At 46.2% G+C, this 23,803-nt stretch overlaps 1 protein-coding gene across 1 annotated transcript in view; it reads left to right on the forward strand.

Annotated features, from left to right (window-relative positions):
• The first annotated feature begins 18,775 nt into the window (after positions 1-18,775).
• The window catches only part of Epas1 (endothelial PAS domain protein 1), an 80,737-nt gene continuing 75,709 nt past the window's right edge, over positions 18,776-23,803 (forward strand). Inside the window, exon 1 of the mRNA XM_051175212.1 lies at positions 18,776-19,370. Coding sequence (XP_051031169.1) covers positions 19,345-19,370 — 26 coding nt within the window. The 5' untranslated portion in view covers positions 18,776-19,344. The remainder of the gene's footprint in view (positions 19,371-23,803) is intronic.

The raw sequence follows: 23,803 nt of genomic DNA on the forward strand, positions 1-23,803 counted from the left end.
TGATACAGTAGTCCAAAGCAGGTGTGGGGATACTGGGGACATGATTACTAGAGGGAAGGGTCCAGACCCTCATCGCCTGGCTCCATTTCTTCTCGCTTGTCTCATGTGTGGCTCCCATATCCTGGTGTTCCAAACAGGACTTTTGAAGGGGAGATAGCAAGTAAGTGCATGTCAAGAGCTCAGAGCCTCACTGTTCTTCAGGAGCCATCTCCTTGCCTTCCTCTGGATAGATTCTCACCAGCTCTAGATTAGGGGACAGACAGAGAAGACAGTAACCATTTACAAAAAAAAATGTAAACAAGAACTTGCTCTTCTGAGGCCACACAATCCTTATGTCCTCAACTGCCATCCTGAGAAGAAAACCTATATAGGAGTTATCAGGTGGAGGGAAGCGGCTGTTGCTCTGCTTAGCAAGGCTACCCAGGGCTTCTGCTCACGCTGTGCTCTGATGGAGGTAGTTTATCAGTCTCTTGGGGAGAGATGCCTGTTGGGAGGTAACTGTTACTCCAATGAGAATGAGGTACAGGTAAATTGTCAATGGAATGTGGGTTTCAAGTGGGGATGGATGGAAAGGGAGGAAGAGATAAACCTGTATTAACTGAACAGCTGTTATGTGCCAGGCACCATGGTAGACACATTCACAACTATTACATCATCTGATATCCCAGCAATACTAGAAGACAATTTTACCAGCAACATCTCCAAACACAGAAGTTTGCTTTTCTTCTTCCTCCTCTTCTTCTCCTTCCCTCTCCCCTCGCCCTCCCCCCTCCTCCTCCTTCTCACTCTTCTTTTTCCTTTGCAGATCTGGCCATGGTCTATGAGGATAATAAAAAGTATATCTAAGGAAATAAAGAGCATATCTAGTCCCCATGGTCATGACACAACACTAAGGCCTTTGAGTGTGTTGCAAATTCTAGGTTTTGACATTTGTTTTAAACATATGTAATACCACAGTGTGTGCAGAATGTTCTACTTTCTTGGTGACCTTTACAACAAAAATATTTTCATGCCATTAGAAATTCTAGAAAAAGCATCTTTTGTGCCTTCCCAGTGCTTCATGTAAATACAGGATAGTTTCCAAGTCATTCTCCGGCTTCTGGACATCTGTTTTCCTTTCTCTCCAAATGATGAATAACATCATTGCGCCAACTCTTTTGCCATATTTGTTTTCTTTTTTTAGGAATGGGTTATTTTTATGTAACTTTAAAACAGATTTGGGAGAGGGAGGAATTATTTGATGATCTGCTTGAAGGCTTTTGGATCAAATGATTCAGGTTCTAAGAGGCAAGAAAAAATCTGGGGTCAAAAGGTCAGGGCACAGGTGCAGTGTTCCCCAAGACATGGACCATCAGAGTGCTCCCCAAGGCATGGGCCATCAGAGTGCTCCTCAAGGCATGGACCATCAAGTGCTCCTCAAGGCATGGGCCATCAGAGTGCTCCTCAAGGCATGGACCATCAGAGTGCTCCTCAAGGCATGGGCCATCAGAGTGCTCCTACAGGCATGGGCCATCAGAGTGCTCCTCAAGGCATGGACCATCAGAGTGCTCCTCAAGGCATGGACCATCAGAGTGATTCTCAAGGCATGGACCATCAGAGTGCTCTTCAAGTCATGGACCATCAGAGTGCTCGTCAAGGCATGGGCCATCACATCTCTCAGGCTTTCACCTGCCAGATGGGGACAGAGAAGATATTTCATCTTACTTATTCAGATTAAATAGAAAAAAAAATCAAGAAGAAATGGTTCTGGATGCTTTTCACCAAAAAGAAGCAACAAATGCTTATGGGGCTATGTTGCTCCTGATCTGAGCATTACACAACCCACATATGCTTAAAGTAACACAGGGAAATCCATCCGTATGGGCATTTGTGCTAAGCTTCTGATTATGGGGTCAATCGTTATAATTTTGATTTTAGTTTTGTTTCTAGTTTTAAATGTAATGCTGACTTATTGTGGAAAACATTAGAAAATATGAATAAGGAAAAACTCATAGCCTCTCTCTGTGTGTGTGTGTCTGTCTGTCTGTCTGTGTGAGTATGGTGTATGTACATTTGTATGCACCTATGCATGCATGAGCAGAAGCCACAGTAAAGTGTCAGATGTCTTGTTTTATCATTTCCCACATTATTCCCCCTGAGAAAGGGTTCCATGGAACCCACCTGGAGCTAGGCTAGCTGTAGTGATCTTCCTGTTTCCATCCCCCACAGCCTAGCTTTGGTGTGAGTGCTGGGATTGAAACTGCAGTCTTTCTGTACAGCAAACAGTCAATTGGCTGACTCACCTCCCCAGCCTCTTCGGTTTCTTCTCTAAGGCATCTGGATACTAGTATAAAAAATATAGCTGCATAAAATTGGAATTTGTGTTATTTATAATGCCATATCTCATTTGTCTGCAAGCATTGTATTATAATCATTTTAGTCCTTAATTTTCTTTGAAAATAAAATGTAAAAGCTATGTGATTTCAAGTCAAGAATTACTAACAAGCTAAGCATTCTTTTACTCATGACCAGTTAGATTTTCATTTCTAAACATTTCCTATTAATAACTCCATGATGAACATCTGAACATCTGTGAATATTAACCTTTGCCCTCATCTCCGATTACATCCTTCAAACAGATCCTTAAAAGTGAAATTACTAGGTCAAAGTGTACTGCATTGTTAAAGCTCTTGGTACATATTGCCAAACTTTGTTCTCAAAAACATTCCTAGGACAGAGGAAGATGAAACCAGACCCTGTCTGATACTGATTATTAAAGACTAAAAATGATTCTAGCAGCCAGGTGGTAGTGATGCACACCTTTGATCCCAGCAGAAGCAGACCAATCTCTGTGAGTTCTAGGCTAGTCTGTTCTACATAGTGAGTTCCAGGACAGCCAAGACCTATATAGTCTTGAAAAACCAAAAACCAAACCAAAACAAGAGTCAACAACTTGCTCTAGTATTTCATAGGCAAAGTACACTTGTTTTCCTTCTGCTCTTGATACCACCAATTGAATCAGAGCCTCGTGTATGCCAAGCGCACGTTGTATGACTAAGATACAAACATAGTTGAAATGTGGTTGCTTGTTCTTTTTAAAGATCATTCTGTATTTATTTATTTATGTGTATATATGGATGTTTGTGTATATGTATGTCTGTGTACCATGTACATGCCTGGTGTCCATGGAGGCAAGAAGAAGGCATTGGATCCCTTGAGGCTGGAGTTCCATATGGTCATGATCCACTTTGTGGTGTTGGGAATTGAACCTAGTTCCTCTGGGAGAGCATCCAGTATTCTTAACTGCTGTGCCATCTCTTCAGCTCCCTAGTTACTTGTTTATGTTTGGGAATTGTCTGTTATAGACCCCAACTACTTGTCTTTATGTTAGAATATTCTCATTGTTTTAGATGACCTCTCTATGTATATTTTAAGTGTTTCAGTCATCCCAATTATATTTATTCTTGAAAATTTTTCCAAATGAAAAAGAGGAGGAGGAAGAAGGAGAAACCTCCAGTTTTTACACCAATATCCATTTTTATAAACAAAGAGGTCCCAAGTCAATGTAGGACATGAATTATTTAAAGTCACTTAACTGGCAAGTGTCTAGCTGAGGTTTGAACTTCAGTATGACTTGTTCCAGAGCTCTTAATTAGAGAAAGGAGATGATAGGGAGGGTGAGGTTAAGAACTAGAAGCTGTGGATGTAACTCTTAATGGTGGAAGCAGGGCATGCTGGGTAGAGGACTACTGTCAGAGAGGTTCACATTTGTGGATGAGAAGAAGCTACAGAGGGCTGGGGATTTAGGAGCTGAGAAGGAGTGTGGTCTGTGGCCAGCTGTGGATCTTTCTAACCATTGCCTCTGGGCTTAGGAATGAGTTTCTTGCACCCTCCCTCTCCCTTCAGTGACCCTTCAGAGAATGGCCTCCAACCATGTGCCAGAAAGCTCTCCAAACCTATGGTGCACTTAGCAGGGCAAGCTTTGATTTGCCCTCTTCTGCATATTCCCAAAGCTTTGAGGGGCTCCGTGTTAGCTTTGTGTGCTCTGTAGAAATGGTAGGGCCTCAGAGGCAGCAGCATCAAACCATGCAGACTCCATGGGTTTCTTTTTATGTCTGTTTGTTTTTTGTTTTTGAGACAGGGTTTCTCTGTGTAGCTCTGGCTGATTTCTTTGAACTTGTCTTACACAATCACATATTTATTCCCACCTGAAAGTCTTCTGACCTTTGCTGACTGGTAGGAAAGTAAGAGGAAGAGAGAAGGAAAGAGAAACTGGGTTGCTGACCTCAGGATGGGTACACAGGACCTCTCTGAAGTCCCTCACCCCCTACTTTCTAGGGCCAGAGAGTCTGGGAGAGACAGGATCAGAGGCAGAAGAAGAGAGGACACTTGTCCGCTGCCTTCCCTTCCTTCTCCCCCCTCCCCCACCATGGCTCTACCTGGATCTAGCTGTAGGGAGTTTAAACCCAGTGAAGGCACAGAGCTATGGAAACCAAGATGACAGCCTCAGGAGGCTGCAGAGGTCACGGGGATGAAGGGAGCTGTGGAGTTCTGCAAGGCAGAGGAAAACTTGACCAAAGGGCAAATGGAAATGACTTACAGAAAAGAAGGAAGGGGGGCTAGCAGGATGGCTCAATCATCAAAAGACACTTGCTGCACAAGCCTAATAATGTGACTTCAAGTCCCAGGTCCCATGCTGGAAGGAAAAAAAAAATGACCCCTGAAAGCTGACTTCTGACCTCTACTTATGTGCCATGGTACGCAAACTTCTGCACACATGCACATCACATATACACATAATAATAATAAAAATAAAAAGCTAAAGACAGTAAAGAGGAAGAAGCAACAGAAACTTTAAATACATAGAATATTTTTTTAAAGTGTTACATTTTGTTTGGGTTTTTTTGTTGTTGCTGCTGTTGTTTTTTGAGACAGAGTTTCTGTGTAGCTTTGGCTGTCCTGGAACTCACTCTGTAGACCAGGCTGGCCTTGAACTCAGAGATCCTCTTGCCTCTACCTCCCAAGTGCTCAGCTTAAAGGTGTGTGTCGCCACTACCCAGCTCAAAGTGTTATATTTTTAAGGCTTGATAACTTTAAAAGACAATTTTTTTTCTAAGCAATAACAAAAACAATATCATATAAAGGCTCACATAAAGCATATTTGGCAGCAGTCAAATAAAGGACCTGAACAGTAAAAGGGGATTGTGTTATTTAGGTTCTTTCTTGCTTATGTGTGGTGTTTGCACACATGTGCACATGGGAACATGAAGCTAGAGGAGGACATTGTGCGCCCTGCTCTCCCCTGTTCCACCTTATGCCTTTGAGACAGGGTCTCCCAGTGTACCTAGAACTAGTCTGATGACCAACAAGTCCCAACTATTCTCTTGTCCCCACTACTGACAGCCCTGAGGTTGCAGTTGTGTACACGGCTTTGCTCTGGACACTGGGTTCTGAACTCAGATCTTCAAGCTTGTGTAGCAACCACTCCTATCCACTGAGCAATTTCTTTAACCTTGGTTTAGATTATTTTGTAGGTAAATTCAAGGTTAATGATAAATTAAGGCTATACATTGTGACCGAGAAACAAACACTTAAAAAATAGAGGTTTAGATGAAATGTGAATATAAAAAGTAATTATTAACGAATACTTGATAGATCCAAAAGAAGGCAAGACAAAGGGTCAAAGGACCAATGGGAGAAACAGAACATAAATTATATAAACCATTTATTAGTTATAACATTATCCCAAAAGTAAAGAAATGAGGTGATTATAAAGTCTGGGTCTGTGGTTGGCCCCCTGAATAAATAGGACTGAACTTAGGGGTTCAGGTTGGCCATTCAGATTAGAGTATCAAGTTAAGGGAATGATTACACACACAGGGTTCAAGTCGAAAAGATGTTGGTTCTGGCAGCCCAACCTATGGTGATGCTGAGTTGGAGAAAGAGTAAGCTTCAGGAGAGATGGCGAGGTTTGGCTTGTTAGTCAGGTCTCCAGGGAGGGAGGAGACCAGGCTCAGGAGACTTAGATTGGATAGGGATGGGCTGACCCAATAACATTGTGCAGTCTTTCACAGGACCCATCCAACTCATAAGTTAGGCATAGCACTTCCGGCTGCTAGCAGCCTCTTTGTCCCAGATCTCTGGCCGTGGTCAGGCCAATTCCAGGACTTTGTCTCTCTTACTCTGAAGGATGTAGGGTAATATCCATTTATTTAAAAAGCCCTCTGATATTTACCTTGTCTTTGCAGTTCCTATTTTAGAGCCTGGGACTTAAGCGTGGATAAAACAATCTCCATGACCACGAGGAGCCGATGATCTGTTGGTTAAAGACAGGCAACTAACCTTCAGTGATTAAATGGTCCCAGAAAGCAAAAGATGGGCAGTGAAAAAGACTGACCTGGAAGGCTGGGGTTTGAGGACAGGAAGGGATTGATGAGCAAGTAGGGGAAAGGGAAGTCCGGGCAACTCAGGCCTGAGGAGGGGCAAGGTATGGCAGGGGATAGGGCAGAAGCCAGGTGGGTAAGCTGGGTAAACTTCTGGGATTGTGTATCTCGCTCAGGTGGGAAGCCACTGGAGGCCATAAACCGGGAAGTGACATACACTCATTGGAGGTCATGAGACTCTGACGACTCTAGCTGCACTATGGAGAATAGCCTGTAGCCACTGACAAGAGAGAAACAAATAGAAGAAAACAATGGTCTAAAAGATAAGAGCCTTGGATTCCTCAATATGCTTTGTGAACTGAGATGTTTAGATGCGTCAGTCATTTAGTCTAATCTATCTATGTGGTTATCTGGTTGTAAATGGCCATTGGAAATATCTATACTCTTTATGTCATAGAGGCACAGTGGGAGTCAGCGATAGAATGTTTAAAAAGTTACTTTGGCAGAACAAAGGGCCTACAAGAGCAAAGGCTGTACTTATCTACCCTCCTCCTCCGCACACTGGACACTTGCTAATCCAATTGGCTAACTGGGATCTGTTAGATAATGTGAGTTAGTTTCCACTGTGGACATTGTGGCTTCCAAGGTATCACTTACACTGTGGCTGGTTAACTGATTTGGTTAACGAGGCCAAACGCAACCGATGGGATCCCAGGACCAGCCAGATTCTTCCCCTCTATCCCTAAACCAGTGAAGGCTTTGAATAGGGTGTCCTTGCTCATCAGCAACCTCAGTGAAAGAATGGAGATAATTCCTTCTGTCCCTTACCATGGAGGCCACCCACCCCTAGGACAAGAAACAGGGCTATATCTGACACCAGGGATTTGCTTCAAGCTACCCCACTGCCTCTCTTCTTGGAAGCCTTTACTGGGTGGGGGGGGGTAAAGGGGTGAGTTATGGGGTCAGCAGAAACCCCTCAGGAAGTGTCCAAGTGTTACTTGTGCTATTGTTTTTGCCCATGGACAACTGCTCCTGTTGTCAGAGGATTGAGAAATAAAGCCTATAGCATGTTAGAAAGGACACAGTAATTAGTGGTGTTCCGCCAGCAATGTCACTTGTGCCCAGCCTCAGCTTTACAAGCCAGATCTCAGGACAGAGAGGTTTTTTGTTGTTGCTGTTGTTGTTTAAACACATAAACATATATCTACACATACAAAACAACCAGACATTATATATGTGTGTGTGTGTGTGTGTGTGCGCGCGCGCGCACACGCGCGTGCACATGGTGTGTATGCATGTATGTGCGTGTGAAAACAGACATTGGCGTGAGGACATGAGTCAATGGTAGCAGACTTGCCTTGTGTACAATAAAGTAAAATTTAAAAAGCAAGAAGCCAGATACAATGCTTTAGGTGGGGGTGTAGTTTATTATGAACCAAATCATCACAGACTCTCTGCCCTTCTGAAGTGGGCAGCTGTTTCTCCAGTTGCCAGGTGAGGAAACTGGTATTAAAAGAAGTTGGTGGAGTCAATTCCAGTCAGTGTAATTTGTTTGTTTGTTTTTTGAGACATGGTTTCTCTATGTAACATCCCTGACTGTCCTGGAACTTGCTTTATAGACCAGGCTGGCCTCTAACTCACAACTCACAGAAATCAACTAGCCACTGCCTCCCATGTGCTGGGATTAAAGGCTTGCGCCATCACTGCTTGGCTGAGTCAGTGTAATTCTAAGATGGCTCTCCGGTCTTTAGATTACTGTTCTGACATATCTGCTATGCCTCTCTGTCTCTCTTCTTATGGAGGCCAGTGTTGTCCACATCTGGGAACCTCTCAGGACAGCAATAACTGGAGACAAACTCAGCTCTTGGGGCTGATTTGTCACTCTATCCTTCAGAAGAAGAAGGAGCAGCCAGCCAACAAATATTGAGGGGCTGTGTGTGAGAGATCTGGCAGAGCCAAGAGGAAGACCCAGTCATGTCAACCCAAATGGAAGGCAGTGATGGTCACAGAGGACGCAGACAACACGACTGAGTGAGGCAGAGTCAAGGGCTGTAGGGTGCAGTAGGAAAATGGAGGGTACCACTGCTTCAGTCACCACCTCCTGGAGCCAGGTGGCCTGACTTCCTTTGTCTCCGGGCTCTTGATCCCCAATGCATGGTAGGAGAGGAGACCAGAGCCACTGAATGTGCCCAACACAGCCTGCATGTAGGTCAGATCTGTTCAGGTGATTCAGGCACAAGCCACAAGCCCCATTTCCTCGACAGAGCTGAAGCTTGCAAAGTGACTGAGACAGGCTACTGCCTGGGTGAAAACAACGAAGGCAGCAGAAAGGGGTTCTTTCTAGGTGAGGAGAGGTCCTCACAGCAAACCATAGGAGGGTAGATAGTGGACACATCGCATAGCACACCCGAATGGTGGGCCAGGCTGACAGTTCCACTGGAGTGACAAAGTGACTAGGTGTGAGGTGTGGGATAGGCAGGGGAGGAGATGTGGCTGAAAAACCTGCCATTCCTGTCAGGTTAGCCACCCTGCCTGCATCTCTGTCAACTCTACTTTAAAAATATAACCAGAGGCTTACCATGAAAGAGCAGGGAGAGGGGCCCTCCCCAGTGCTTAGAAAATCCTTTTATATTTTCATAAAAACCGATTTAAAATCATCTTTAAAAAAAAAAAAGTTTGGGGTTTATTTTTCTGAGACATGGTTTCTTGTGTCGCAGGCTGGCCCTGAACTTGCTAAATAGTTGATGACTTTGTCCTCCTCATCCCTACCCCTTCCCCTCCTCCTTTGCGCTAGGATTTCAGGGATGCACTACCACACTAGATTTTCAGCTGGGGACCACACTGAAGGCCTTGTGTGTTACAGGCCAGCACTCTCTATTGAGATTTTATTTATTTTTATTTACTTACTTACCTTGGGTGGTTTTTTTGTTGTTGTTTTTGGTTTTATTTTTTTTTGTTTGTTTGTTTTGCTTGCTTCTTTTCAGATAGAGTTTCATTATGGAGCCTTTGCTGGCCTGGAACTCACTATATAGACCAGGCTGGCCTGGAACTCACAGAGCTCTATGTGCTTCAGTCTCCCAAGTGCTAGGATTAAAGGCATGTGCCAAGATTCCCTGTCTGCAAACTTAAGTCTTTAAATGTTTTGAACTTGGGTTACTTTGGTATACAAGACTGACTTTTTTTTTTCCAGTTCCTTCCCAGAGTCTTTTATCTTCCACACATTCTGCCTTTGAAAACTCATTGGGGGAGCTTAAGGTGCAACCCCCCCCCCCACTGCCAGAGAAGAGAGAGTTGAGTCAGGATGATTGCTATGAGACCAGCCTATACTGCAGGGTAAGATTCTGTCTCCAAACAAAACAAAACAAATTATGGTGTAAGAAACACCAGGACATGGGATCATCATACCCACAATAGTTATACTGTACGGTACCTTTGGGCTACTACACTTAACCTGTGTCTCTAAGTCGGTGAGGTAGATTCTCTTCTTTCAGATGAGGAAGCAGGACCTCAGTCATGTTTGTAGACACTAAAACCTGAGCGACCCTAAGAAGTGGAGGCCAGAACCTGGGCTGTGGGCTTCCAGCTCCAAGCTCCCTGACTTCTAGGCCAAAGGAGGACGCTGGGTGTGGAAATTGCCCTCAGCCGCATGGCCAGCCCAGCACAGAGTGACTTGACCTTCACAGACTTGAACTGGTCCAGTTGAAGCACTCAGACTTGTCCACTCTACTTTTTGTCCTCCACTGTGCAAGCAAGAGTGACTTCCTTCTCTTTAGCAGAAAACTGATTCAGGATCAAGAAGGAAAGGGGCTCCCTCTCCTAGCCCTTTCTCTGCCACATTTCTCCAGCAGCCCCTGACTCCACGCCCATCCTAGTGCCACCCTAAGGTCCAACATAGAGCCAAGTTATCGGTTCTAGCCTGAGTGATTTAAGGCCACCAAAGCTGGCTTAGCACGTGACACCTCACGGCCTTTCCCTCCAGTTCTTTGTACACAGGAGCCTGGTGAGCTCTGCTGTCCTCCCACAGGGAAATAGTGCTCCATGGACAAGGCCTCCTTATCTAACTGATCAATCAGCCGGGTTGTAAGCAGTGTGCTCATGGACACCTTTACACTTAGTAGAAACTTCTGGAGATAAAGAGATATTCGACAGGAAGCAGGAACAGGGAAAGAGAATAAAAAATGGGAGGTGAGCAGGAAGAGGGGGTGCTCAGAGAGCACAGGTCAGGGTGTGCGTAGTCCAGGTGGGATGTTTAATGAAAACTTAAAGGTGTCTCTGACATCGCCCCTTCCAACCCTCGAGCTTCCCTGTGCCATGCATACCTACACTTTGAGACAGTTTGATTTACCTTTGACCCATTTAACATCCCTAGAGCCAATGCTGCTTTGCTCAGAGGGCTTGGCTCTCAGAGGGTCTAGTGCTCAGGAGAATTTCCCTCGGATGTGAATGCACATTGTGCAAAAATGCCAGTGGAGAAAGAATAGAATGGTGTTTGTAAAAATTGTGCTAGACAAAAACAATGTAAGTTTTTCTCCTTGAAGGACATGAAGTAGCTTCCTGGCAAACTGAGCAGGGAGCTGCATGGGTCAGGGGGCACCTGCCGAGTAGCTGCCGTCAAAGGAATGCTTACTGGCTGCTACACTTAGGTGTCATTCCTGCCTCAGTGGTCTCTGAATTATCAGGAACAAGCAAGGTGGGAAAGCTAGAAAGCCAGGTCTGAAAGATGGGGGTTGGGTCCAACTCACACAGAGCATAAGAGCAACCACAGCCCACTGTACATGTATGGTAGCCACTGGCCTAAATGTCCCAAGGACTGTAGAAACCAGTAAGAGCTAGAAATCCAAGATGGCCGATGACCAGACTCTGTCAAAAGTTTGAGAGACTTCTATAGGGCTGGCCCTTGGCTTTGAGTCTGGAAGAAAAAACTCACTTGCCACGTTCTACCCAGAATGCTCTGCTTCAGCTTCTCTTATTAGGAAAGTCCTGTCCACCCTTCAAGACCCAGCCATAATGTCACCTCTTCTAAAATCTTTCCCTAGCTTCTCTCTCCCTCTAATATTTCTAACCAGTCACTTACCACCCTGAGCTCTTTAGACAGGCAGGCTTTTTAAACTTCGAGGTGTGGTATTTTACCTGTGGGGACATCTATCTCCAAGAGCTACCTGTGAGGTCTGGTAGGTAGGACCACATGTCCATCATTCTTAAGGTGAGTGTCAACCATACAGAATGAGATAAGTCACTTAAGCAAAGGGTCACAAAAATGAAGTCAAATGGAATAGTACCTCAACAGAATTTGAAAGGAGAAGCTTGGAATACTGTGTTATGCCAACACTATCATTTTATTAGTTTTTAAATGGAGTGTGTACTCATAATAGGTATAATTAGCTTGAATCATTTGTGGATAATTTTTCCAGTACTTTTGTAATTATGACTCTAATTATTCTTTAAAATCTTGCCACACACGTTTCACTCTAATATATATATATATATATATATATATATATATATATATATATATATAAATTATATAGACTGTCTATCCTGGAGTTCTCTGATGAGTGTTATCTCTAGCATGTTTTTAGGCCAGAAAGCATCTCACCTCCATAAATGACCAGGTAGGCCTCACTTGTTGAGAATTTTAAGTACTTGTCCCTTACAGCTCTCTTCCTCCCCACCCCACTGTAGAACTCCAGTGCTCTCTAGATTGATCAAACAAGGTTGTTCTCATAACTTTCCGGTGTGCAGTGCCTGTGCCTTGACCCCAGGTGTGAGTGGTGCATGATTTCCTCCTATGCTTAGCCCACCCCATGGCTTGGGTATATAAGACTATTACTCTCTGTAATAAATGGCAGCAGCGTCTTCTTCACTTCTTGTGGTGATCTGTTAATTGTTTCAATCACAACACCCTCTGCCAGCTTGGTACTCTGGTTGTGCAGGCACAGCACACATTAATTTGGCCAAAATAGAAATAATTAGAGGAACTGATGCAAAATAGAACACGGAGCATGCCCTATTAGCTAAGATTTTAAACACTCATGTCTCTCCGTTCTTCCATTCAGATAGGATGCTGGGCATATTGGGCACAGCTGGCCTTGGACCCCCAGGATTCCATATTCCAGAACTTTTGCTCCTCTGAGGAGGAGACACCAAGAAAATTTTTAGGGTTTAAAATCGTAAGTATTTACAGACACATTCTCCACATTGTGTCCCTGGTTTTCTTCAAAGGGCAAAGACAGGGGTATGCACTTAATTTGTGTGGGAGCTTGTTTCTTGACACGGCACCTGCAGAGATACGTGAACACCGGCAAGTGTGTGTACAGGTGCTTTTAGGAGTATGCTGTGTGGGCTTGAGTAGTTGCCCTTCTTTTTCCTCAAGTCTACACCTCAGTAAGGCCCAGTTTCCAAGCTCATTGTGATTCAGATTCCAGGGCTCTTATGCAAGTCACTGGACACCATGAAGGGGGCAAACATTTCCTGCTCTGTTATTTATCACATATTCATTTTATGCCAGGGACTCTGCTAGCCATTGAGGATGTCGATATATATGTTGTCACCTAGTGTCTCTACCCCTGTTTCAGCCTACCCTTGCCCTGGGGGTGGCGGTAAAGGGGAAAGGTCTCCCTCCCTCTTCCCTTTCTACCCCACCTGCTTCTTTTTGAACACAGGTACAATCTCTCTCTGGTTTTCTCTGGCCACAGCAGGTGTGTTTCTTTGGCACCTGTGTGTTATCCTTACAATCACCGGACTGGTCCCTTCCAGCTGAGATTTTCAGGGTTCCAGAAGGGGTTCTCCCTTCACTGCCCCTTGTGATCTTCCCTCAGCTTCTGCCTCTAAGGACATGGTTACCATTTTCTTCTAAGGATTTCTGGGGGACATTCATGCAGACAGCCTCTCGTGAAATATTCCAGGTGAAGCTCATCTTGTCGATTCCATATCTGGTCCCAAATATCACACTTCATATTAGACCTTTCCATCACTGCTCCTCCAGAGTAAAAGACATACTTACCCACCCACCGCCACCCACCTAGACGGTATCTCCAAAGATCATACACTAATCCATCACTAATAACTGCTCAAAGAAGGAGGGAGGGTGTAGCAAGATCTATTTACCCTGCCATGGGGACAACTCAATTGGACTAATCCAGCTTCAGATCTTTCTAGAGAGTTGGAGGAAGCCTTTATTGAGGCTGCCTAGAAACTCCTTTCTCCCTCCATCAGGTCTTATTTCCTCTGTTATGTCACCAAAGTGTCAGCTGGGAGTATGTCCTAAATAAACCTCCATGAACTCTAGTCTTGCCCCTTAGTGAGAGTCCAGGGAGTCCAATCTGTTCTCATGCTGTGATGCAAGCAATTGGAAGTCACTTCTCTATGTGGACATAGCCAGCCTTTCTGTATGTCCTGCATCCCCCAAGCTTCAGGAATATCCATGAGCTCCCTATGTAGTCTCTCAGAACCCCAGACACTGGCCTTGGAGAGAACAGTGTCTATTCTCCCTTGGGTGGACCATGATGCTGACATCTGCCCCTGGAAATCTAGTTGTGGAAAATCATGTGTTTCCTTGAGGTAGATGGTGGCTAGGGCAAGTTCTCAAAACCACCCTCCAAAGCTTTCCTGTGTTCTTCCTTTTGGAAATGGGGGCAGAGGGGATCTGCTATTTGGGACCTTGGTTTCAACAGAGGTCAATGAGGCTCACTTCAACATCCTGTTACAGGTCAAGGCTACTCCAACTAACCAGGGTCACTCTAACCCCTACTCTGTGCCATTTTTGGTCATCCAGTCTCTAGAGCAGAGATGGTTGAGCCCAGCATTTTTAGTGACAAGAGAAGTTTCATTTATGTTCATGCTCTTTCCAAGGTGGGGCTAGCATTTCTTTCCTACTGGCCGTTCTTCTCACATGAGCTTTACTTTGGCACCTCACATGTCACACCCACCAGCCTGATGCCTGGCGAGTCCAGGCTAAGCATCTCTGGGTCCTAGGAGTGGATACAGCTAGCTTTTCATTCCCTTTCACCCCTGCCCCCACAACCAAATTCTTACACACCTATTGTTCAGAGAGAGTATGGTGTGTGCTCAATTTTCATGTTTAAGAGATCCTCGAGACTGTATTCATTATTGATCTAGTTTTCTTTCTTTTGCCATAATAAATACCACAACCAAAAGTGACTTTGGAGGAAAGGGTTTATTTGTATTACACATTAAGCCAGATTACAGAGCATCACTGAGGGAAGCCGAGGCAAGCATGCATTCAGGGCAGGAACCTGTTGGAAGGAAATAAGGCAGAAACCATGAGGAGTTCTGACTCCTAGCTTGCTCTCCATGGGTTGCCTATCTCACTTTGTTGTTGTTGTTTTTGTTTTGTTTTTATATGACCCAGGACCACCTGCTCAGGCTAAGCCCTCCCACCATCATTAATTAAGAAAAAATCCCTTACAGACATACCTAAAAGGCATTGTGATGGAAGTATTTTCTCAATAAAGTCTCCCTCTTCCCAAAGGACTCTAGCTTGTGTCAAATTGAAAAAAAAAAAAAATTTAACCCCAACTAACTAACCAGTACAATTTCCAATACCATTGGTAAATATATTCATTCACCAATTTAAGAACTATTGTGAGGAAACAAAAAGTATTATCACTTAAATGTGGTTCACTGGTTTCAAACATCTTAAAAGGATGAGTGAATGTACGTTCATAATCTAAGACAGGACTTGTTGTGCAAATGGGCTCGGTCCTTCGGGAGGGTAGGAACTGGCCTGACAAATTGTTTCCCATGGAATAGCACAGCAGAGTGGCTGTGGGTCAATTATCATTGGCTAAATGACATGGAGAGAAACACATACACCCTCTCACTGCTACCATCTTAATCCTAGACCTGGCAACAGAAGCCACTGGCCTCTAAGTCACTGGCAATCCGGGTGTGAAGGAGCAGCAGTGGGATGGGTTGTTACCAAATAGCTCCATCAGGAGTCACTTAGACAGTCCAATAAAATCACAGAACCTCTTTAGAATGACAACAGATCCCGAGTCTATGGGCCAAAAGTCATAATGTTTAATAACATATACAGCACGTGTCTAGGAAATGACCTCAGGATGTTGGCCAAGAGCCACACACAAGAGGATGATAGTCTGGTACCAGAGTTCAGGGTTAGAATGTGAATATAGAAAATAGATGGAGCTCTCTCTCTCTGTCTCTCTCTCTCTCTCTCTCTCTCTCTCTCTGTGTGTGTGTGTGTGTGTGTAGACCTGGGTGGGTGCCTATTTGAGTAAAAGTTTGTTATTGTGACAAGATAACTGACCAAAGAAATTTAAGAAAGGGTGGGTTTCTTTTGGCCCACAGTTTGAGAGGACCAACCATCATGTTGGGGATGGTGTAGTGGTTGTAGGTATGAGAGCATGGGGCAGTTCATCATATTGATTCCATCTGCATCAAGGAAGCAGAGAGACAGAGATGGGGGTGGAGGTAGGAAGGAATGCTGGTGTTCAGCTCACTTCCTCCTTTTTACTCAGTCTGGGATACCAGTTCATAGAGTCTGGAAACACCCTCATAGACAAGCCCAGAGTTGTGTTTCCAAAGTAATTCTAAATCCAGTGGAATTGATAATGCAGATTAACTCTTGGGGGTGAGTCAGAAAGGTTTGTCAAGGGGGAGGAGCAATGGCCTCTCCCAGCTAGCCCTTCCTCCCATCTCTGCTACCTCCCTTGTTCCTGACAATTCCAAACCAACTAAATGGTCAGCCTGAGAACAGAGGGCTGTCACATGAGACAGTGTACTTGCAGACAGTGGCAAGTGTAGGTTTTTGTGACTTCGAGTGTCTCCTTCAATTTCTGAGTCCTAGTGGCCACTTCTTGTCTCTCTTCTTGATCCCATTATGACAAGGACCTGAAAGTCTGTCAAACTCTAAAGCCCAGCCTTCCACAGTCTCTTCTGCTAAGTCCTAACCACTCCAACCTGATTACAAACCATATCCGGGGTCATGTCTGTCACTCTGACAGGATTACTGAGTCATCCTCGCACCTTTCTGCTACATCCCAAGTACCTGCTTTCTGTAGGTTTGTAGGTTAGCCTTTATCAACAGCTCTCCTCCTAATGGGACACTCAACAAAGAAGGGAGGGAAGTAAAGACCCAGGCACATCCCTTATTAAAACAAGTAGGCAGTTCCTTGATGTCATAGCTGTTGGGTCCAAGCAGTGCAGTGGAGAGCCAAGAGATGACACGGACACACACACACACACACACACACACACACACACACACGACACCCCAACACAATGATGGGACAGGACACATGGGTCACAGGGGGCAGGGACAACTTCCTAAGGGATTGGTCATCTGTGCCCCCTTTAAGCTTTACTTCGGGATACCTTCTGTTCTGTGGCCCTAATATCAGTGCTTCTAGAGAGACTTCTCTAAAGCCAGGGGCGCCACTCCCCCACCCCTACCATCTATTCTCAGAGCTTGTCCCCACTTTTCCTTCTACATGGATGCTAAAACTGCAAAGAATGCTGTGTCTGGCTTACACTCTAGGCTCCTAACAGAGGTTGTTGACTGAATTCTGGAAGACATGTTAAGAGGCTTTAGGGAGACCAGATGGTCCTCCTCTGTGTGCAAGGCTGGGGCCTTCTGGGCATCATATAGGCACATTTCATGTACAGGTTAAAATCCCAGTTAGAAATAGGGAACAATAGCACGGGTAAGGGGCTATACTAATATGGTTGCTGTTTTCCTGAATGATTTGCAAGGGTTAAATCCAGGGCCCCACCCATGCTTGCATCTCTGGGCCCTACCCTTCCTCTTAAAAACAAAAAGCTCCCAAATAAATTTCTTAACCTCAGCCCTATTGAACCTTGCAGGTTAGAGGCATTGCTTAGTCACCTGACAAGCACAGCTCAGGATTCAGGAGCTCTGGTGGAAAACAATGTTAGGGCCTTGATGCTGCCAAAGCACTTGGGTTTTTTTTTTGTTTTTTTTTTTTGTTTTTTTAATTGTTTGACTTTTTCCCCTTCCTCCATTCCAGTCTCAAGTGACATAAATATGCTTACAGTTTGTTATAACCAAGTCTAATAATTTGCATTTCTTATTAAGACAAATAAATGGGTCCACTAGGGTTGTCTAGATGGAGAAGTGCCATAGGAAATCACCTACCAGTCTCTTTCAGTGAAACAAATGGTCTTTGAGATTGCAGCCAGATCTATCGATTGATTTCCAAGTTCTCAAAGAGAGTGTCTGTCTCTCCCTTCTGATTTCTCTACTCTCCCAGTTTCTTCGGATACCTTCCCAAGTCTCCTGAAAAAGAATGCCCCTCTCCTGTGTACCTACACAAACCTAAGATCCGCCCCCGGCCCCAACATACACCCCATTTTCTGTTTATAATTCTACTAGGAAATGTTGGTGAGAGAATTATGCAGTATACAGGACTTGGGTCCCAGGAAGGCTCAGTTTGCAGGTGCTTGCTTTCTGGGTAATTCACACATGTGAAGCCCATGGGCATTTTCCTCAAGTTTCACTTCTTCCTTCTGGAGATTTCCTCCAGGATCACCTAATTAGGAAATGAGAAACTGTCAGGGCAGAAAGTGGGCAGATCCAGTAACTTGGAGTGTGCTATCAACTCTCACTCCCAAGATCACACCCGGGAATCCATGGTGATGCTAGATTATTTATTGAGAGCTGGCAAAGGCAGGCCCTCCTCTCTAGCATGTGCCATAACCTAACAGCCTCCCACAAGCACCTCAAACAACCCATAAACCAGTTGAGGAAAAGACACCGCAGGAGCAACCCTAATTTTTTTTGGGGGGTCACATTTTTCTCCCACACCTTACCCACCCCCCACCCCCGCCCCTCTGCCTCTCCGGACTCAGAAGTCAAGGTCAACAGCGCTTCGCCAAAAAGAGCGCACCGCCCAGGCTGGCAAGCAGCACTGCGGTCAGGGTCCTGGGAATTATCCCCACCTGCTGGATGAAGACACACAGCTGGGGCAGAGACTCCTAGCAGCACCCGGGAGTGTCGCTGCACTCCCCCAGGGTAAGCGTGGGACCTCCGACCCCGCGGTCCTGCCCTGTCTCTCAGGGAAATGCGCTAGTGAGAGGACGCTGGCGCGAAGTCACACGCTGGACTCGGGTAACCGACCCCGACCACTACTCAGCCCCGCGCTGAGTAGACTACAAAAACAAGTCCCTGATCTGCAGAAGGAGGAGATAGGACGGGGTGAGAGCCAGTGGAGCACTGCCGGGGAGAAAGGGGCGGGCCCGGGTGAGGGCAGAGGCTGTGGCCGTGCCTCTCCATTGGCCGGGACGAGGCAGCCAGTGGGCAGGGGCGGGGCTTGCCTGGCGCCCCGCCCCGCCCCCGGTCCACTGTGGGACTCCCGCGCCCCTCGCGCCCTCCCGCGGGCGGGCCGTCCGAGTTTTTAAAGTGGGCTGGAAGGCGAGGAAGCCGGACATTCGAGAGCGGCCGGTGCACAGCTTCGGAGTCTTCAGCGTTCCGCTCCAGCTCTCCTGAGGCGGCCGTACAATCCTCGGCAGTGTCCTGAGACTGTATGGTCATCTCAGTGGCCGCACTCGCCTGGCCCCGGATTTCTTCCAACTCGCTCTCTCCGAGCCACTGTTTTTGTTTGCTGGTTGGTTGGTTGGTTGGTTTGGTTTTGTGACATCCCAGAAAATTGACTCCTGTTTGCGGATAAACGGGACTTCAGGTCGCTTGTCGCTGTTCTCTCCTCCGGCGTCTTACAACCTCCTCCCACTCCTTTCCCCGGCCCCGCCTCCTCCTGCAGGTTCCTCCCCGCCACCCTTCTCCTCCCTCCTCCTCCGCACCTAGCCAGGAGTCTGCAAACTTCCACCTGATTGTGCGGGACACTCGGATCTGCGAGCACTAAAGACCTTTCACACCTGCCGGGCTGACAGAGAGCGGCCGAGGGCCACAGCAAAGGCAACGGCTGCAGCCCCCTACGGGCCTAAGAAACCCAGGTGCTCCGGGTCTCGGAGGGACAAGGCGACAATGACAGCTGACAAGGAGAAGAAAAGGTAAGCGGGCGTCGGAGCCAGCAAGCCGACCGACTGGGTGCCAGGCAGTGGCGGAACCGCGCGAGGCGGGTGCGACCCGGGACAGTTGCGGGAAGGGTGTGAGAAATCTTGGAGGCCGGAGGACAGCTCTGGAGGTGGGGGCGGGTGGGTGAACGAGCAGGTGCGGGCTTTGGGGACGCGCAGCTGCGGCTTCGCAATAGAGTCGCGAACCTGATAGTTCTGAGACCTTGAGTCACAGAGAGGTGGCCCTGGAGGTCAGGGGTGCTTCCGCGGCGCCTTCCAAAGTCTGTCTTCCCCAGATCACCAAGCTTCCCCAACCAGGGGTTTGAAATGTTTCTGGGCTGATGCCCTCGACTTTTTCAGGGTTTACCTGCTGAGCAGACAGACACGCCTGCCTTCCTTTTTTCTTTTTCTTTCTTTTTTCTGTTTTAAGACCCTTCAGATTTTTCCGAAAGAGCTCTCCTATGCGGGCTCTGCGCCCCAAACTAGCAAGGGACAGAGGGCAAAATGTAACTCGGGGCGCACCCTGGCCCGAGGAGCCGGAACATGGCCAAGTGCCCTGCTCCCGAAGGCTCTCAAGATTTAGAACACCCCCTTCCCTCGCCCTGCACCTAGAGTCAGCCAGAGAGTGGGTAGTGACCTGGGTTGCCCTGCGGGGGCAGGTGGCTTAGCGTGCAGAGAGAGGAGGGCGAAACCCGGCCTCTCCGAGTGTCTGAAGAAGACAGAGAAGGGCAGCCACGAAGGCCTGGCCTCACGAGCCTTTCCACACTGGGTTAGAGGCAACTCCGGTCAACTGGCATCTCCTTCAATCCGCCCCGGATCAGGCGACACTGGGCTCTCTCGGCCTGGGTGGGAACACACTATGCGGCCGCGCAGCCCTGGGTACACCCTTGACTCCTGCAAAAATTTGTGGCTGGTTGCCTGGCCCTTTGCTACCCTTCCGACCGGTGCGAACCTTGGGCTGCTCTGAGGCTACTTGGCTTGGGTGGCCGGAATCGAACGCATGATGGCAGAGTGGCACGAGCCGCGCAAGATCCACAGGCAGGATGCAAAGGACTGCGTTGAGGGCTAGGGCCCCAGAGCAGATTGGCTTTTGTTTGGACTTCCACTTAGGGACCCGAGCCAGGAACAGTGTATCCTCTAGTCGAAAGCGGCGGGCTCCCACCTCAGGGCACCGATAAGGATTTGATAAATGCAAGCGAATCGCACCCGTCCTGGCCGGGTGCCTGCGCCCTGTGCTGGAGGATCTCTGGGGGAAAATATTGAGTGGGGTTCTAGATTCCCCACTGAGACCCACCAAACAGTTCTGGGATGCTGTGTCCTTTGAGGGTAGAGAAGCAAGGGACAAGACTCAAGCTTTAAAGCCAATCAGAATGCAACCATAAACAATCAAAACCGCATAGTCAGACAGCCCAGAGCAGCCAGGAGAACTTACTGAATACTTTTTTACTGCAGTGCCTATGGATGTCAGTCGCATTTACAGAGATGAGACCTGATGGTAATCAGTGTGAAGTGTCATCTTGCTTCTCGGCAGAGGGCTGTTGGAGGCTACAGGGAGCCCCAGGAGGAGCAGGAAGAAAGTTGCGTAATGACACTACATTTTATCAATGAGAGCTGCCACTTTAAGAACCAGTGAAACAAACATGCTGTGAACCTCCTAGGAGCCCCTGCTGGTGGTGCAGAGACCTAGTGGTAGCCTGGCAAGGATTTTGTGTGTGTTAAGGAAAGGCAGGGCAAGCCTTGTGGAAGTTCCTTTCTGCCCAGTGCCTGTTAGACTAATGACATTGAGATTCTGGTTGTGTTGGCTGGCTTCTTGGAACATCGAGATGTATTTAAAAATTGTGAAGCAGGGGGCATTGAATGCCTCACAAAATTGTGAGCTGCAGGGTTTCCTGGATTGGTAATTCCACCCACTAGTGGTTCTGAAAGATTTGTACTTTCATCGGTTTAAGAGCTGTTTCTTCCCTAAAACATAATTGAACATTTTCAATTTTTTTCACTCTAGAAATAGCCCCTCAAGAACCCAGAAGGATTGTTTTTATTCACAAACATCCCTGTGTGGGTGGATATATTAATCCACAACAATTAAGAGCTGGCCTTTTAATTGTTGGCTGGCTAACAGGCTTTGACTGAGGGAACCATGACTAGCTCTGTTGAGTTTAGATGAAGCAGAGGTCTCACCAAGCCTCCAAGGTTCCTGACTTTAGGAAGAGCTAGGTGTGGATGTGCCCAAGTGAAGATTTGCGGGTACCTTTCAGGAGTATTCTAGTACTTGATGCTGGGGCAAGGGTATACAAGGAATTGGAGACACCTGGACTTTCAAGTTTTCAAACTGTGGCTGGCTTCTCACGCCTGCGGGAAAATGAAACCAGAGTCCATCATTTGTTCCAAGTCAAGGACACAATACAGGATGGGTTTCTCAAGTTGGAGTTTATTTTCTAATAAGAGTTCCTTCAACACTTGTCAGCATATTTCGTTGAATTGCCCGAACTATAGAATGCTAGCGAATTGGCATGTAACACTTTCAGTTTGAGCCTTAAACTGCACTTCATGTATACAGCTTTCATAGAGTTTTTAGAAGGTGTCCTGACTTCAGGTTTGTTTTATTTTGTGGCTTTAAGATTATTTTGTGAACCAGCACGGAGGCCATAAAAATATTTTCTCTTTCTGGACAAAGCCCAGGGAAGGTAAAATGGCTCCTCTCCTCACCAGGAAAATTAGGGCTGAGAAGAAGCAGAATGCTAGTTCATTTACAGTCAGTATGTGGCCAGCAGAGCTCCAGCCCTGACATGCTCCTAACCACTGAGGATTTCCAAAGAGTTTGTGCAGCTCCCCACCACTGCTACCAGACCCCTGAACCTTCAGAATGGGAGATTTATTTTCCCAGATAACTGCAAGGCCTCCCAGGTATGACAGAAATGAAGCCAACCAGTCAGTCTTTCTGTATCTACAAACTTTGGAAAATGCCAGCTTGAGTAGCTTTCCTTTATTTCAGGTAGAAAGAAAGGGGCGGTGGAAGCCCTACTACTCTGGTGGACTTCACTCTCCTCAGTTCCTGAATGTAGCAAGTTGCTTTGTGAAGTAGAGAACATTCCACAACTACCAGATTGTTGTATGGCCAGGCTAGGTGTTTTCCTGGGGATGAAAGTCATGAGATGGAAACAGTACACTTTATTTACATTGTAAATCAATTTCTCTGTCACTGCTTCTCTGCCTGTGTGTGTGTGTGTGTGTGTGTGTGTGTGTGTGTGTATGTGTGTGCCCGCAGGCATGGTGATTCTCAGTATTCTAGGAATCTATGGTATAAAGTGCTTAGAAATAGAAGGAACCAAGTAGGTAACTCTTAACACTCCAGGACTTCAGCCCAATGTATTTGAAAGAACTTGTTGTGATTAATTTTTTCAACATTTAGGCATTTCCTCTTTTGAGAAAATCTTTTCTATTGGCATTTAATTCCCCAGTTCTTTCCTGTATCAATATAATGATTTCTCTTTTTATCTTCTCCTGTGACCTTTCCTTAGTTTTGAGTCCTGACCAAACTAAGGCAAGTTTTGTAGTATATAAACTACTGAACTTTCACCCTGTCGTCAAGTCAGTACCATCTTTTCCCAGGACTAACTATTCTTTACCTGTATTTCCCACTCCAGCCCCATGTTGTCAATTCTCATGCATGATATGAAGTACTAAGGTAACAATGGGCCCAGGGCAAACACTCCTACTCTGAAACAAACAAACAAACAAACAAACAATGCTGAAAACTAAGAAATGGGGAATAATAGGTTCCTTACTCTCCATTGCTTGGTCTGTCTTGGGGTGCAGAGAGGACCACACTAGAAATCTTAGGTGTTGGCACCCTCGTAGTTTTTCTTTTGTAGGGTTCAAATATTTGAAAATAAAGAAACTCTGGAGTAGCTTCTCACTTGGTAACTACACACACTGTTATCTGGACACATTGGTGTAAGTGGGGAAGCTGGCTTCCAGTGTCCCTGAAATAATGAAGGGTAAATGCTGGACACCAGCATAAACTGGATCCCAGAGAAAGTCTAGGGGCAGAAGTTAGCACTTGGGGGTAAAATAAGTAAAAGCATGGAGGCTTCAAGGGTGTTCCATTGTGAACTTTGGAACCATAGACCGCCGAATGTAACTGATGCACACAACTTGCATTGGGCGAAGACTATGGAGAGAGGACTCTCGAAGGCCTCCACAGTGACAACTAAAGGTTTCTGTTTCCACTGAGGACAATGGTGGAGTTGACTGACTCCATGAAGACTGAAAGGGGAATGGGCTCTTTTCCCCACGCTTTGTGAATTGGCCTTCAGTATAGTATTCAATCTCTGACATCCTATTAAGTGCATGTTTGTTTCTGGCTTATTCCCCCCCAAGTTAATCTTGATCCCCCCTCCTCCCCATGAAGATTGAATCTAGAACTTTGT

This window comes from Phodopus roborovskii, unplaced genomic scaffold, assembly GCF_943737965.1.
Source record: "Phodopus roborovskii unplaced genomic scaffold, PHOROB, whole genome shotgun sequence".
Taxonomy (NCBI): domain Eukaryota; kingdom Metazoa; phylum Chordata; class Mammalia; order Rodentia; family Cricetidae; genus Phodopus; species Phodopus roborovskii.